The 15,231-nt window shown below is 41.4% G+C and overlaps 1 protein-coding gene across 3 annotated transcripts in view; it reads right to left on the reverse strand.

The window, feature by feature from the left end:
* Window positions 1-3,224: 3,224 nt before the first annotated feature.
* MTCL3 (MTCL family member 3) overlaps window positions 3,225-15,231 on the reverse strand; it is a 44,154-nt gene continuing 32,147 nt past the window's right edge. For 2 of the 3 annotated variants that reach the window (XM_053913885.2, XM_053913884.2), the window contains 3 exons: window positions 14,610-14,681; window positions 8,939-10,114; window positions 7,367-7,477 (listed from right to left, as the gene is read on the reverse strand). In XM_053913885.2, coding sequence (XP_053769860.1) covers window positions 7,367-7,477; window positions 8,939-10,114; window positions 14,610-14,681 — 1,359 coding nt within the window. Of the gene's footprint in view, window positions 7,478-8,938; window positions 10,115-14,609; window positions 14,682-15,231 lie in introns of all 3 variants that reach the window. The other variant, XM_053913886.2, reaches the window with a different exon arrangement.

Below are 15,231 nucleotides of genomic sequence, written 5' to 3' on the forward strand. Positions count from 1 at the left end.
AGGAGAAATATTTAAAATACTCCTCCTTCCTTCTAGAATCACATACCTTAGGATACACGATCTCAATTGTTTAGTAAAACTCTCTTGAATCTTAAATGATCCTCCATTTCTAGGAAAAGGTGTTGGACACTCCAATGAACATTTCACTCAACAAATAATCTGTAAGCACCAACTCTGTGCCAGCGGTTGTGTTAGATCCCGAGATTGGAAGAAGTCCTTGTCCTCAGCAAGCTCTGTCAACTCTGAAGACCCCTCAGGTATGACCCGTAATGACTGCCCACATCCCGAGTAGCCCACGATCTTGGACTCAAAACAATATGGAGAGCCTCTCCTGGTCCCCCAGCCATCTAGCAAGGGGACCACAGCTGCGTGCTACTTTGCTGTACACCACAATCACTCAGACATTTAAACGTTACTAAAGCTATAACGTTCCCCCACATGTTCTGAATGAGACCATCCAGTGGGGACAGCTGGGCTTCTCAGTTTTTACACAATTCCACACCTGATCTCCTGCCAAATTTGGCCCTGTGTCATTTGAGTTCTAGAATGACGGAGGTTGGAGTCTGTGTTATAAAAAGTGGTATGATTTTGATACTTGTAAGAATATGGTTTGGCTATACAGTTACTATGATGTTCACAGTCACACACAGAGTGCTCACTGTCCATGGAAGTTACACATTTAGAATGCTGGGTTTCAGCACAGGTGCCTGTTTCCTGGTGCTGGGTGATTTCCCCCTAGAATCGCAGGGTGCTGGCTCTCCTTCCTAGGCCGGGGGCTGGTGACATGTCCACAGGTGTTTTAGCCAAACAGACCTGTCATGGGGCTGTGTAACAGGAATTTCCAGATGACAGAAATATTCAAAAGGAACAATTTCAAAACCATGTTCTTCTAAAGAACTGGTGTGTATTCTGAAGAAATAAAACATATTAGAAAGGTGGGCTATTTAAAATGAGTTTTTAAAAGGTTTTCAAATTTACTTTTAGTATCTCATTATATGACTTCCAGTTTCAAGACTCGGGAGATGTTGACAATATTGACATCAAAATGGAAATAATAAAAGGGAGCATTCTTCAGCTGTCTCTTATTCCAGGAACAAGCCTTGGGCATGACCGTTCACCACAAGAGGGCCACCCTGAGTCACTTCTCTCCTAGGATGTTCCAGCAGTAAAACAGGGCTGAGAGAGGCCATTTAGTGAGTATAAATTGAAGGACACAGGAATTAATCTCCATTCCCCCTCACTCCCCACCCCCAGGGATTTTCAAGACCACCTATATGTCCTACCAGAAATGTTGGATTTATCACCATTAGTGACAGCATTTCAGTAATTTTCTAATAAAATGCTATTCACAGAGGAAGCAGCATTTGGCACAGACAAGAACAGTAGCACACAGAAAGGACTGGAAGGAACAAGTCAATGGAAGTCAGCTTTGACTGGAGCTCATGAAGAGAATCCGTTTTACGCATAGGGCATGGAGTGGGGAGAGGGAGGGAAGATCAGAATGCGGAACCATATGAGCGGGTGCTGGATTTTGAGGGTTTCCTGCGGCATCATAATGTGAGAAGGCTCAGGTGAAAGATCTGGAGGTGAGGGTACAGGAGGGAGGCTCAAAGTCCCACTTCCGTGGAGCCTGGGGCCTGCTCTGATCACAGGACTGCAGAGCCAGTCAGCCCCATTCTCCACACCTCGGGCTCTTGGCAAATCTCGAACGCAATGCCTTGACGGCAGTCTTGGCCCTTACACTCCATCTGTTGTTGTTGCCATCAAAATATTATGAAAAGAAAGATTCCTTTAACTTCATTCTTTCTTATCCAACTATTCTGAATCCACCTGCTACTTGAATCAATCTCTTTATAAATACCAGTACTTCAAACAGTTTCTTATGAATAAACTGCATTCCCTTTAAAGTGAGGAGTGTGGCCAGAGACATGAGTTTCTCCTCCTGGAGGCTTTCTCACCTCAGGATCTGTGAGGTCTAAAGCTGGGGATGCTCACCACCCCCCACCCCAATTATTTCTTTTGGCTGCTTCACTGTGGTTTTTTCCACAAATGAAGTCTAAGCAGTTAGGGGAGCGTTAACGCAGTGGCCCAGCAGAAACACATTTCCTTTCACACAAAGGAGCTCAGATGGTTAGGAGTCACCTAACATGCAGAATAAATTAGTTTTTCTGACTTACGTTAAGCTCTTCCTCTGAAGCTCTAAATTCTGATCTAGGCTGACGCATTGGATGTTCTATTTAAAAAAGTCTAACTCTGTTTTATCTGTCCAGGAGTTAATAATATGAAGGAGTTAGGTGAATTGTGCGAAAACTGTGCATGTTTATAAAAAAAAGAAAGGGAATTTTAAACTATACACTAAACTGAGCTGACTTTAAGAAATAAAAGATCCTCTAACCTATTTTTGTAAAGCTCTTAAATTCTCTTCCTGTACTCACTCACTTGTGGCCAGTGGCAAATTGACGAGTTTCATTTCTCACACCCTTTACATTTTCCATGGCCTAGGTTAAGGCAGGTACTTTCGACACGCATTGGAAGAAATGATTTGCTGGCTTCAAAGTTACGTTATGTTGGACAACCTCAGGAAGGTGCTGATGTTGTTTGCCAGCCTTTGAAAATCACTTACGCATTTTATTTGTTAACATAGATTACATAAACAGCTCAACTCATAACACTCAAAAGAGACTACGAAAAGTAGATTTGTAAAGCAACGTTTTCAGAACCAGTGACCTCCAGAGCTCCGTCACTGGCGTGCGCAGTACATCACAGCTCCGGAAGGAGCTGCACGCTCCTGAATCCTTCAGGGCCCGTTGCCTTCTGCGAGATGAGTCAGTGTTCTAAGCTTTTCTCAAAGGTTACAGGTGTTCAGTTCTGCAGTCCTCCAACTCACAGTTTATTTAATATATATTTTGGTTTAAGATAAAACTTTCAATTATTTATTTAATATATCTAAAATGAGCTGACAATTTAAACGAAAAATAATTTCTAAAAGAGCAAAAATAAACTGAGCTTGAAATATTCCAAACAAGAATTTGGTTTAGACAATATTCAAAGAAACATTCTACAACACAAGTCAATGAAGTTACAGGAATATTTTTGAAAAGGTTGAATAATTACTAGAAACTACTGATTATATACTCTTCTATCATAAATTTAATAAATTTATAAAATCATACAATTTTATTTTCAGGTGTTGGATTTTGATAGTACCCTATTCTGAAAAATAGTTACAGGAAAACTCATACAACTATGAACAAAAAAACCCTTTTATAATTGTAACAATAAAATTGAATAACCAAGAAATGTCAATGCATTTAAATTTATTAAACATAAGTATCTGAAATAAAAGATGAGGATCTTAGAACAACACAGCCTGGCTTAACAGTGGATATGGAAGGTGAAGATTTATAAAGTTTCTCCTTATTTTTAAGAGGCGAGTCTTACACTCGCTGCCCCTGTTCCCTCATCAAGTGAACTTGTAACTACTCTACTTGAAAGTTCTTCCTGGAAGTTTTTAAATAATCACCCACAACTTCAGGAGGACAGCGACAGAGTTAATTTAAATCTGGAAATGAATATTTCAGAATGAGTGAGTGTCTACGCAGAGAATGTATGGACTACGGTGTATTTGTTACATTGAAAAGACCTTTAGAGATTCGATGGTTTTGCACACACTTCCAGAACACCTAACATTTAAAATAGCCACCACCATGTCCTCCTGTCCCAGCTGACCAACACAAAAGTACTGTTTAGAAGCATTTAGTTGAGTTACCACATTTAATATAATCACTACAAAGGTTTTCCTGACGTGTCAAGGCCATAAAGCTTTCTTACTCTGTATGAGTTTCCCACCAGTAGGCTGTTGCGAATACCAGGACCTACTCAGGAAATGTCAGTTTCATCAACGTGTGTACGCAATCACTCCAACCTCCTAAACGCTACATCGAAATTACACACAGAATCAAAACTGTCTTTCATTAGATCTAACTGGTTTATAACTAGGGTTTAAACAATAGTGTTTTCAAAAACACTGTTTCTGAACTGTATCAACTCCCAGTAGTTTATAGACAACTTTGCTCACTTTCTGACACTATCCTCTACCACTTTTCTCTTCAATCCTTACATTCATTTATGGGATCTGACCCAACCAATGCATGACTCTACCAGATGGAAGGTGGGCTGCAGGTCTATAAGAATAGAGCCACGAACTCTGCATGAATGTTTGAAATTAAGGCTGAGCTACTAATCCGGCATTTCAAACTTCACTGGCAGCTGATTAAACAACTGTATAATGCTCTACCACACACACCGTAGTGAAGGTTGGGGAATGCAGGCCAATACACATTCCAGGCTCAACACTGAATTTCCCTTTGTTTTATGAGTTTGTGTTAGTTATGCTTGAGTCAACTCAATTTTTTTTTTCTTAAATTAGGCCAAAGCTACCAAAGGCACTCCCTCTTATACCCAAGAATGTGCATGCAAGGGAATTTTCTTCAATAAGGTTGGTTTGTTTGAATTTATTTTCAGCATGATGTTTAAATAGCACAGCTTCAAAGGTGCACATAGAAGAGTCTTTGTCTCACTAATTGGGGGATTTTCTCCTCTTGAAGAACAAAGAAGCCTGGGTGTTCTTGTTTTCCAACTATCTTTATACAATAAAGATAATGCAAGTAACAGAATGAAAGGGGAGAGGAAGATGACACTGGAAACTCTTTCTGAGGTCCTGGGCACCGTCTTTGTTAACTTCTCTTCCCAAGCCAGTATCCTGTGGTGTTGGGAAGAGATGTGCCCTAAATCCTAGGTGTCTACAGAACAGCCTGAAGTTCCAAGGAGACTAAGGCAAGGGACAAGGTCACTTCATGCCCTCTGGTCAAATGCTGACATCATCCCCCAGCTACTAGCCCTCAGCAGTCCCCGAAAATAGAGGCAGGGGTGGATTCCCCGATGCGTCACTCATTGTACGCCACAGCGCGGTGGAGGTATGAGCATACATGCCAGGACACACTGTTAAATAGACAAAAAATCCATACTCCACCTTTTGCTCCATTTTCTCATCTCTTGTGCATGCTCTTTACCTTAGCTTACAGGGTGGAGTCAGTTAGCAACAATCATTCCAGGTGGATTTGAGGGATACCATGTCCTCTTTTCTGATCAACAAGAAAGCTTTGTGGCAGGGGTGACTATATAATGACGAAGAGGTGGTCTGTCAAGGTGTGTGTGTGTGGGGGTCCTCTTGAGGCTTTAATTCAGTGTGCACGTGTGCCTGTATCTCCCTGTGTGTGTGACCCTGTGCACACACAGTATTCATTATGGTTCTCCTTTCTGTCATATACTGCTCTTATCTGTCTTCTCTGACTTGGTTGGTTTCAAGAACCTGTATTAATGAAAGGACAGTTTTCTAACACTATCACCAGTGTGGAAATGGAACCGCTTTGTCACGGCCAAGACTGGATGACAAAGGCAGAAATGCTCCAGCTTAAAGCCACACAGGCTGTGAATGGCCATGACACTCCTGAAGTGAACAAGTGCATTGCATGCATTTCCCCACAGGAATAATATTAGTCATTTGGGCCAGACAATTATTTGAAATTCTGACTTCTTCCCTCTAAAAGCCAAAAAAGTTTCTTAGTCATGTGACAACCCACGACACCTTAATACACTATCAAGTGTGTCCAGGTAGCTGAGAATCACTGCTTAGCTGAGTGGATCTGGCTCCAAAAGCAATAAATATTTCAGATAAATTTCAGACCTCAAACATTTGCTTTCAGGGTTTTTTGTTTTTCCAACATAGTTCCTCTGGTCTAAAGACTTGTCAGAGATCTAACAGACAGATTTTGGTTTTTAAAGTGGTTGCTTTCCCGAGACAAAAATTTTTAAGAAGTAAATGCTTGAATAATTGCATAAATATAGCACTTGTGCTGTTCCATTCCTTTTTGTCAAGAAGTTCTACCTAGCCTTTTGAATCTCCAAGTGCGCAGTGACAGACCCCACCTCTGGTTAACCACTTCTCACTCTCTCTCCTCCCCTCCAAAACAAAATGAAATAGAAACCAAAGGGGAAACAACATGGAGATTAAGAGCTGTTATTTTAAACTGAAATCTCAACCATTGTTAAGTGTTTCTCTTTAATAACTTAATACTCAAATGGAGACACTGGGGTACGATGTCACAAAAGTCTGCTACCAGTACCAACTTTTGTCGTAGAGCAAAGATTCTCCACACAGCATTCCTTATTCCGAGATGCAAGATACTTTACTACGAACTTTCATATCCACCAACCAATCTGAGAGTATTTCCAAGTACGTGACTTGAACCACTGCTGGGATTTCTCAATCTTCAGTGGCACTGGTGCCATCCACCTCTCCACTGGGTAAACGGCCAATGAGATGGACCAATGAGGGGGCCTGGTGCACACAGCCTACCCAGGCACCTTTAGAGAGCAGGAGAAGGGGGTTCCGGTTCAACAAAGCAAGTTTATGCCTAGAGAGTAATCCCTATTGGAACTATACTACTGGCTATGGATTGCAATTTATTAAAATTCTAGAGAATGACTATTTATTTCCGGACTGAAAACATTTCACATATTATAATTCTAGCCTATTTCCTGCTCCAGAAACAGTTCTATATGACAATGTCTTCTAGTCGACAGGACTCCAGGCAACCAACCTGATTAGCAACATATGGTTCCAAGGGTTAACAGGTAAATGCAGAAATGCTGGTTTGGTTGCAAGCTGGTCAAATGGCATAGGATGGGGATAATTATCTTCTCAATGAACTAAGGCCTAATCCACTCTCATACTTCAAAACCCATCTCTTTAGACAGAACACCATCAGCATTGCAACCAATGACTTAGTTTCCATGAGGGTCACATTTCATTTATTCACCAAAATTTTCGTAGGTACCTATTAGATACCAAAATTCTCCTGTTAGTCTGATGTAACCTAGCAAAAGTAGTTTATACACCTACGTATTTTTTGGAAATGTACCCAATTTGTGAATGTCCAGACTTTGAATTATCAGAATAGGTAACTCCTGATAAACAACTCAGAGATTTAGCCAATTTTTACAGTCATTCTGCCAATTATTTTTTGAGAAGAGTACAAATTAAGATGTAAAAGACAGAAGCAAAAATTAAAATGATTTATAAAAAAAAGTCACACTTACTTCCTTACCTGAAATATTTTAGTGCTTGGGCTTCTTATTGAATTTGCTAGTGGTAAGATGGGTCTTTTTAAGAAAATTAAGCAGTCTTCAGTGTTTTTATAGCATTGGTTACTACAGAAATTATACTTCTTTTACTTCTTGTCTTGAAGGGTGAACAAAATAAACAAACTAAAAATACTACAATGAATGGTGAATGATGAAAGATTTACAGTACAAAGAACAGCGTAAAAAGGAAGACAAGTTTAAATATTGTTGTGTAAGAAAGTGATGAAAATAATACAAGAATGAGAATAAGTAAAATGATAGGCTGGAACATCTGGGAAGGTAAATGCAAAGACAAAAAGAAGAGTTAATTAATAATAATTTTAGAAACTTTGTATCAACTAATCTAAGCATTCATTCAACTTCAGATAAAGCAGAACCCGCTCTTATGCCTCTGTTTACCGAATCTGAAAGCCTATTATTACATCCTTTCCCTCCCTCTGCCTCTCTTTCCCCAAGGGTCAAATTGAAAAACCACATGCTCAAAGTTCCCCAAAAACTGCAACAAGGAAACTAAAAACCAATTCCTATTTGATACAATACATAGAAGGAAATAAGCCTCAACATTTAAAAGATTCAACAAATTTTATCATAAGACTCTTTTTTCTTTCCATAGCAAAGCAGAGCAACATGCAAGATCAGTAAGCAACAGGGTTGCAAGTTTTCCAGTTGTGACTAACAGGCAAGTTAAACTAATGTCAGTCATGCTTGTGAGTATGAACTGATTTTTTAATTTACACCTCTTGCGTGTCTGCAAAGCCATGCATGCTGTTGTACTTCCGCAGGTTCTCCAATGGACACAGGATACCAGGCTCGCCACAGGGTGCCTGTTTGGTTTTATAAATTGTCTCTTAGGTGGTTAACTCTGACAAAGTGCATTGGTCTTTGGCCACCATACCTGGCTAGAGCAGCTCAGTCCAATTCATCAGGTGTGCCTCTACAATTAGGATGAAGGAAAAATGCTGGTTTTCCCTGTTTGGGAATAGTTATTACTGTTTCTCTGAATTAGTGTTGCCTTAAAAATCCTTCCTCAGTCCTGAGATTCTCCACTATAGAGCCGACAGCGACACTTTTTTAGAAGTACTGATCATGTAACTTCAACTTGTAGTAAAGGAGCTCCCACTTACTTCTTTTGGTCCAGCCCTAGACTCAGTATCATCTTTTTCTCTCCTGGTTTCTACGTTTACCAGTAGTTATGCATCAACTTAGAAATTTTAAAAATTATTTTAAACTCAAATTGAATCTTGGCTCAAAAATTGCAAACAACAACTGAAGATTCCTATTAGGGATCTTCTTGCAGTTAGAGCTATTAGAATTTGTGGAGTGACACTAAAAATGTTAGATTTTGTAAAGTTCTTTATACATATAACCTAGTTGAGTGTTCAGAGTAAACTTATGAGCAGATATTAAAATGGTTTTAAAAAACCTTGTTCATTAATAATAATAAAATATAAATAGTAACAGTAGTAGTTATAAATCTTAGAAATCCTTTAATCTTTACACAAAAACTGTGGGGTCGGGCAAAGTTTCCCTTTAAAAATAACAGAGGGCAAGCAGTTACTAAGTAATCGGGTGATGAAACCTCAGGCCTGAAGGAGGACAGTGTGAAAGGTTCTGAGCTGGGGCTTCCCTAAAGCGGGGCGTGGGAGTCGGTGCGCGGAGACGCCCCACGCGGGACCGCAGCTCCGCTGACCAGCCTCGCCATCGCCGTGGCTCGCAATAGGCAGAACTGTACCTGACTCACGGATATGGGCTCCTCGGTGCCGCGGTCGTCCGTGGACTTGGGCACCTCCAGGCGGTCGATGAAGGTCTGCAGCTCCTTGCGAAAAGCTTTCATCTGCGCGTTGATGCGGTAGAGCAGCTCGTGCTCGCGGATGCGGCTGCCGTCGTCCTCCTCGTCCAGCAGTCCGAACAGGTCCCCGTTGGCCACGTAGATGCGCGCCTCGGTGATGATGGTGCTCGTGTCGGCGATGAGCCTGTCGATGGTCTTGCCCAGGCGCTCGGCCTCCGAGCGGATGTCCTTCATTTGCTGCCGGTCGGAGAAGCTCTTGGGCCAGGGCCCGGGCGTGGGGTAGAAGGAGCGCGTGGGCGTGAGGCAGCGGATGTTGCGCACCTCCTCGGAGTCGCTCTCGCCGCCAATGGGCCCTTCGCGCTTGCGGTGTGGCGGCCGCGAGTCGTCGTCACTCTCCTTCTTGCCCGCGTCACTCTCGGCATCGCTATCGCGGGGGCTGCCGCGGATGCCCAGGTGCGAGGCCAGGTCGTAGCGCTGCATGTTGGACATGAGCACGCGGTTCTCATACTGCAGCTGCATGACCTTGCCACTCAGCTCGTTGATCTGCAGGCGCGCGGCCTTCAGCTCCTCCTGCAGGGCCTCGGTCTTGGCGCTGTCGTGATGCCGCGCGCTGTCGTGGGCACCGGACTTGTACTTGTACTTGTTGAGCTCCGCCGTGATGCGCTTGTTCTGCTCCTCCAGGTCGGCCACGTTCCTCCGCAGCAGCTCCGTCTCGTCTTCCACCAGCTGCAGGTGCTGCCGCAGCTCCGACAGGGACTCGCTCTGCTCCCTCATGAGCGGGTTGGCCGAGCCGTTGAAGTCCTCGCCCCTCAGGTCGTCCAGTTCCGCCTTTAAGCCTCTGTTCTCCACCTCCAGTTCCACGATTTTCCTGCCCAGGATGTTGGCTTCTTCCTCCACCAGCCTCAGCCGCAACTTGAGCTCAGCCTCCCGGGTGCTAGGAGGCCCGCCGGCTTCTCCCTTGGGTAAAGGACTGTCCAGATCTCCATAAAAGGATCTGTACTTCTGCAGCTCATGCTCAAATCTGTCTTTCTCTTTATCAATCTTGGCCATTTTCTTTCTCATCAAAGCAGCTTCTTCTTTCACGAACTGCAGCTGGCATTTCAGGTCTTCGTTGTCCTCCTCATTTGGGAAAAGGGAAAAAGAGGGTAGGAGACCATTTTTTAAATGTAAATCAAGAAAACAACCAAAATAGGACACCTGCACAAATTATCTCTTTTTCTTGTAATCAAGATTTAATGAGAGAGAGAGAGATGTAATGATTCCCATTTTCTCCAGCCTTTCAAATTCTTTGGCAAATAAAATATTAGGAGACTATGGCATTTTGGAAATAAAATGAGAGAGGAATATAAAAAGAGAAAAATGTGGTCCTCATTATTCAGAGATTATTGCATGTTGTAACCACATACAACCATTTGGCTGTCGTTTCAAAAATGTTCGTTTTGTTTGGTTGGTTTTTTAAGTGGTTTCAATTCCCCTGACTGTAATAAATACGAAACCTATTCACCGGAAGGAACATATAGTTACAGGCACTCCCTGCCACGTATTGATCATGGACTCAGTCAAGTTTTGGGAAGTTCTTTATGTACATGACCTAGTTTAATGTTCAGAGTAATCTTATGAGTGGATATTGAAATGGTTTTAAAATGTTCAGTAACTTGTTCAAGATTACACAACTAATAAATAGCAAACGACAAAGGTGAAATTAGAATTCAGTTTTGCCTGACGCTAAGACTCAGGCTCATGAACACTCGACCATACAGAGAGAAATTGACCTCAGTCTTTATTTAAGGGAGAATTGTTTTTAAGGGCCTTTAAAGTAAGGAGAGTTTAACACTGGAGTGGCCCATCCAAGGAGAAACTGCTAAGTGGTCCAGCTAGATCACTTTTAAAGTAGGAGGTACTCCCATGAGTCTGAAGGGGATATAGTTGGTTCTGTCTGGTAAAAGGATGAGGGCAGAGACCCTATAGAAGTTCTCAGACCACCAGAGATGCTCAGGTAATATGGCCCCAGAGCCTCTGAGGTAGAAGAGATGGAGAGCGTGACCCAGGTCTCCTGTCCTAATGAAAATGAGTGTGAGAGCTGCTGGGCATGCTGAGCCTGAACATCACTTTCTTTATATCGTTACGTCCTCACATCAGCCCTGTGAAGAATGGAACACTATGCCTACTTTACACATAAGGCAGCTGAGCTTCAGAGAGCTTTATCAGCATGTTAGAACACAAGTTAATAAACAACAGAGCACATCTATATGCAAACCACTTCCATTCAACTCATACTCTGTGTGCGTTGCTTCCAGAAAAGAAGCACAAGAGAAGAAAAGTAGGACGATGCATGAAATAAAATAAATCAGATGTGTCGGCTTGCGTACATTCCTCTAGAAAGTCTAGAAGAAAGGCGAGAAGCACAGAGAGAATAGAGAATGTTAGGAACACAGTGAGAGAAAAGGGTAAGGACGAATGTCCTAGATTTGATGAGAGAACCCACTTCACAAGGGAAGAGAGAAGCTGCCCTGCAAGAGACTGCATTGGGGCCCTCAAATTAATTCAGTGATCATGAAAACAAAGACATTTGCAAGAAATGTTAAAGGTTTGTGCGGAGAGGGGACTGAGAGTCAAAGTTCACGTAAGCCAAGAATTAAAACCAGTGTTTGAACAGAAGAGTGACCAACACTATACATATCAAAAATGATTTCACCTGGGCTAGGTTTTGTCGGGAAGTAAGAGTAAGTGAGCTGGGAAGCTAGGCTGGGCTACATGAATGGTATAAGTCATTGGCTGGAAGACAAAGCCTTGATTGGTTAGTAAAAAAAATGTTGGCATAATGCTGCAGTTTAAATCTAAGTGGACGTGATGTAAGTCACAGACTGAAGCAGGAAAACACCTGACTGGGCTATTTTAAGCAAATATAAAAGAGAAGGATATCTGACTTGTGTTTATATAAGCTCTTCTACCCAGAAGAATGAAACAAAAATCTTAAGACTTGAACATATACTGCGTGTAATAAAGTCGTTAGAGGAAAGGAGAATGATGGGGATGATAATCATTTTACTTTTTAGAAGGAATCTTTTCACAATACAAAGTATGACAGTCTCTGCAATGGCAAGAGTCTAAGAATGCTGCACGCCAGTGTGCCTCACACCCTCATCCTGCAACCTAACTACTGCAGGGTGCATTTGGAACTGTGCAGAGAAATACCATGCATGAACACTGAAAACATTAAACCAGACATTGTATGGGGAGTGCCTGGTTGATAGGCACCAAACAACTTATGCTTGCTCTTATTTTCACAGTGAACAGTAGGCAAAAAACATTATAACGCTTTGAGATGTGAGGCAAGTTGTCTGTTATTTTCATGTACGTTAAAGACTCACTCTCAAGAAGATACAAATGGCATATGAGGAAGGGGAACATAAAGACGATGAAGGGCAAATAGAAGTGAGCTGAGCCTGGTTTGGACTTAGCTACCACTAGAAGCTAAACTGTAGCTCATTCAATCTGTACAATTCTCTATTACAATCCTTATTTTATAGATGAGGAAACAAGCATACACAGAGTAACTGATGCAAAGCCATACAGCTTACATGGAAGAGATTTTCTTCTAGGTAAACCAGTCCTAAAGTTACTATTCTGAATTGTTATGCAATACCATTTCTCATTACATAAAGTCCCTGGGCTGCTGAGGGAACCTGCAGGGAGCTCATCAAAGAAGCCGAGGCGAACAACATGAAATACAAAGCTACACAAAAAATAAAAAGTTGAACCAAATCAGACTGTCATTAGTGTAACTCAAAATCAACAGCATGTTGACAATTTCACATGGCTACATAAGAAGGGGGCATGGGAATACTCAAAAGTACATATTGAGCATGTTGCAGAGTGCCAGACATTAGACACTGATGAGTCAAAGCTGAATAAGGTGGCCCTGGACTAGAACATGCCCTGGCTGACTGCAGAGATGAAGATGTGAACAAGAATTATGATAGAAAGGGATGCTTGCAGTTAATATAAGTATGCGAATCAGTGGTCCTCAGCCTTGCTTGAGCAATAAAATCATCTACGGACTACTTTATAGTTGAGATCTCTCCTCCAAGACAGTCCTGTTCAATTTGCTGGGGTGGGTTTTGGGGGAAAAAAAAAAGACAGGTAATAACCTCTGAAAATAATAGAAATACAAATGGTAGCAGGGATTTCAAAGGCCACAACAGCACACTTAGAAATTTCCCAGGATGTTTGTAACCATGAAATAAAAACTGGTGGATTTCAATGCATCTTGCCTGTCGTGAGGTCCCAGGTCCCACTGAGAAACTGATGAAAGTTGTAAATGCTTTTCGCAGAAAAGTTCTCTAATGCATGTGGACCGGGGTCCACAGAGTCAGGAATAAATAGTGAAGAATTCCTGGATTAGACAATGTTGTTGAAAAGAATACATAAACCTTAACATGGGAAATACAGGAAAAGAACAAAAGTGAATTAAAAGAAAGAAACTGCTGACTAACGCTGACTTCAGATTTGAGGACAAGGAGCACAGAGCATCTTCTCACTAAATAAGGTGGAGAAGAGGATTCGTGGCAACAGGGGGAATGATTCACAGCAGAATACTTAGAGTGAGGAGGCTAAACTTATGGCAAAGACAGTGAGAAAGCTGCAGTAACAGCCTGTTTGACTTAACAAGGAAACTGAGAAAAATGTACAAAAAGGAGTAATGATCTTGGTATAAGACTCTGGCCTATAAATATTCTTGTGCAAGTACCAGAAGAAAAATTAACCATGAATAGTGCAGGCAGAGAAAGGAAAAGAGAAAATAAACACTTAATATGATAGGCTTTAAAAAATATGATCAAGATAAACTTCTTCAAATTTTGTGTATTTCAAGTTACTATCGAGTGAGAAGACCCTGTGGAAGAATAAAAAAAAGGTATAGTACTCTAGATTCCAATGTATACATTTAAGTCAATATCTAGGGAAGTGTTTTTGGAGAGCCATGATGTCACTCCTGCTTCCAAGTATTTCCTCTTCTATTTTCAAAGCTCCTTCACTGCCTTCATCAGTACCTTCCATCCACCCTGAGAGCAGACCTAGTCTTTACTATGGCCGTATTTCTAAGGCCCCTGACAAGCCCATGCTGAATCCATATTTCAACTTTCATTTTTATTCTTTCGTTGCCTTTCTTTTGCTTCTCCAGTCACTGCTTTAGAGAATTACTTCAATCTAGGGCTTTGAAGCCCTCAGCAGCCCCTCTCTGCCTTTGCCCTCCCTTCCTACCACACTCCGTTCTTTACTCTCCCCTGATTCCATGGGAACAGCCACTCTACTGACAATACTAATGATGAGCAAACAAGATTAGCACCATGGGTACAGTTCTCAAATACAGGAACTCATAGAGTACTAATGACATTTTGCTGTGTGTACAATGCAGTAACAATAAGGATGTTAGTGCTAGCTTTGTAAATAACGATACTGAATGTCTTATACTGGCTGCATCTATAGCTGCATAATCACTGTGCATAACTTTGCTTTACAGGAGTGTATGAATATTATGTCTACTTATAGAAGTGGCTTATTATAGACATTGAGAGGTGCTTGATGTGCTAGTTGAAATGTTATTTCTACATACCTCTGTGGGAGTCTGTTGAGTCTTTTTCTCAGATTTCGGCAGATCTTTGCTTCCTCTTCTTTTTAAGGATAGCTGTAACAAAGCATAAATATATTCAGTTTGATAAACAATAATTTTAATTCAATTTTATGTTTTTAAATGTCCTAATCGTATACAACAAAACCAAGCCAAAGGAAAGGCATTAGTTCAAAAATCATAAAGGAGAAAAATAACTCAAGCCAGATATATTTACATACATTTTTACTTTGGACTGAGATACACATCACAGTAGAAAAGGAGCTGGCAACTACCTCATTAACTGAGAAATATAGGCAACATTGTGAGAATGCAGCAAAAAAACTGGACAAAATTTAGACTGATGACTCAATATGCTAGATATTTCAGAATTTCAGGTGAAAGCAAATTCTTGTTAGCATTTATATTGTTAAAGAAAAGAATAAGTTAGGTTGTTATAAGCTTGTAAAGATAAACTTTCAGTGGGTGTATGTAAAGTCTGAATAATCTCCTCACCACACTTCCATGCAACCACACACGACACAATCCATACACACACACTGTGTAAACAATAGGGCACGGTAGGGGGTGTAGCATGTACAGGAGCAGGTGGAGCAGGAATTAGCGT

The sequence above is a fragment of the Desmodus rotundus genome, chromosome 11, assembly GCF_022682495.2.
Source record: "Desmodus rotundus isolate HL8 chromosome 11, HLdesRot8A.1, whole genome shotgun sequence".
Lineage (NCBI taxonomy): Eukaryota > Metazoa > Chordata > Mammalia > Chiroptera > Phyllostomidae > Desmodus > Desmodus rotundus.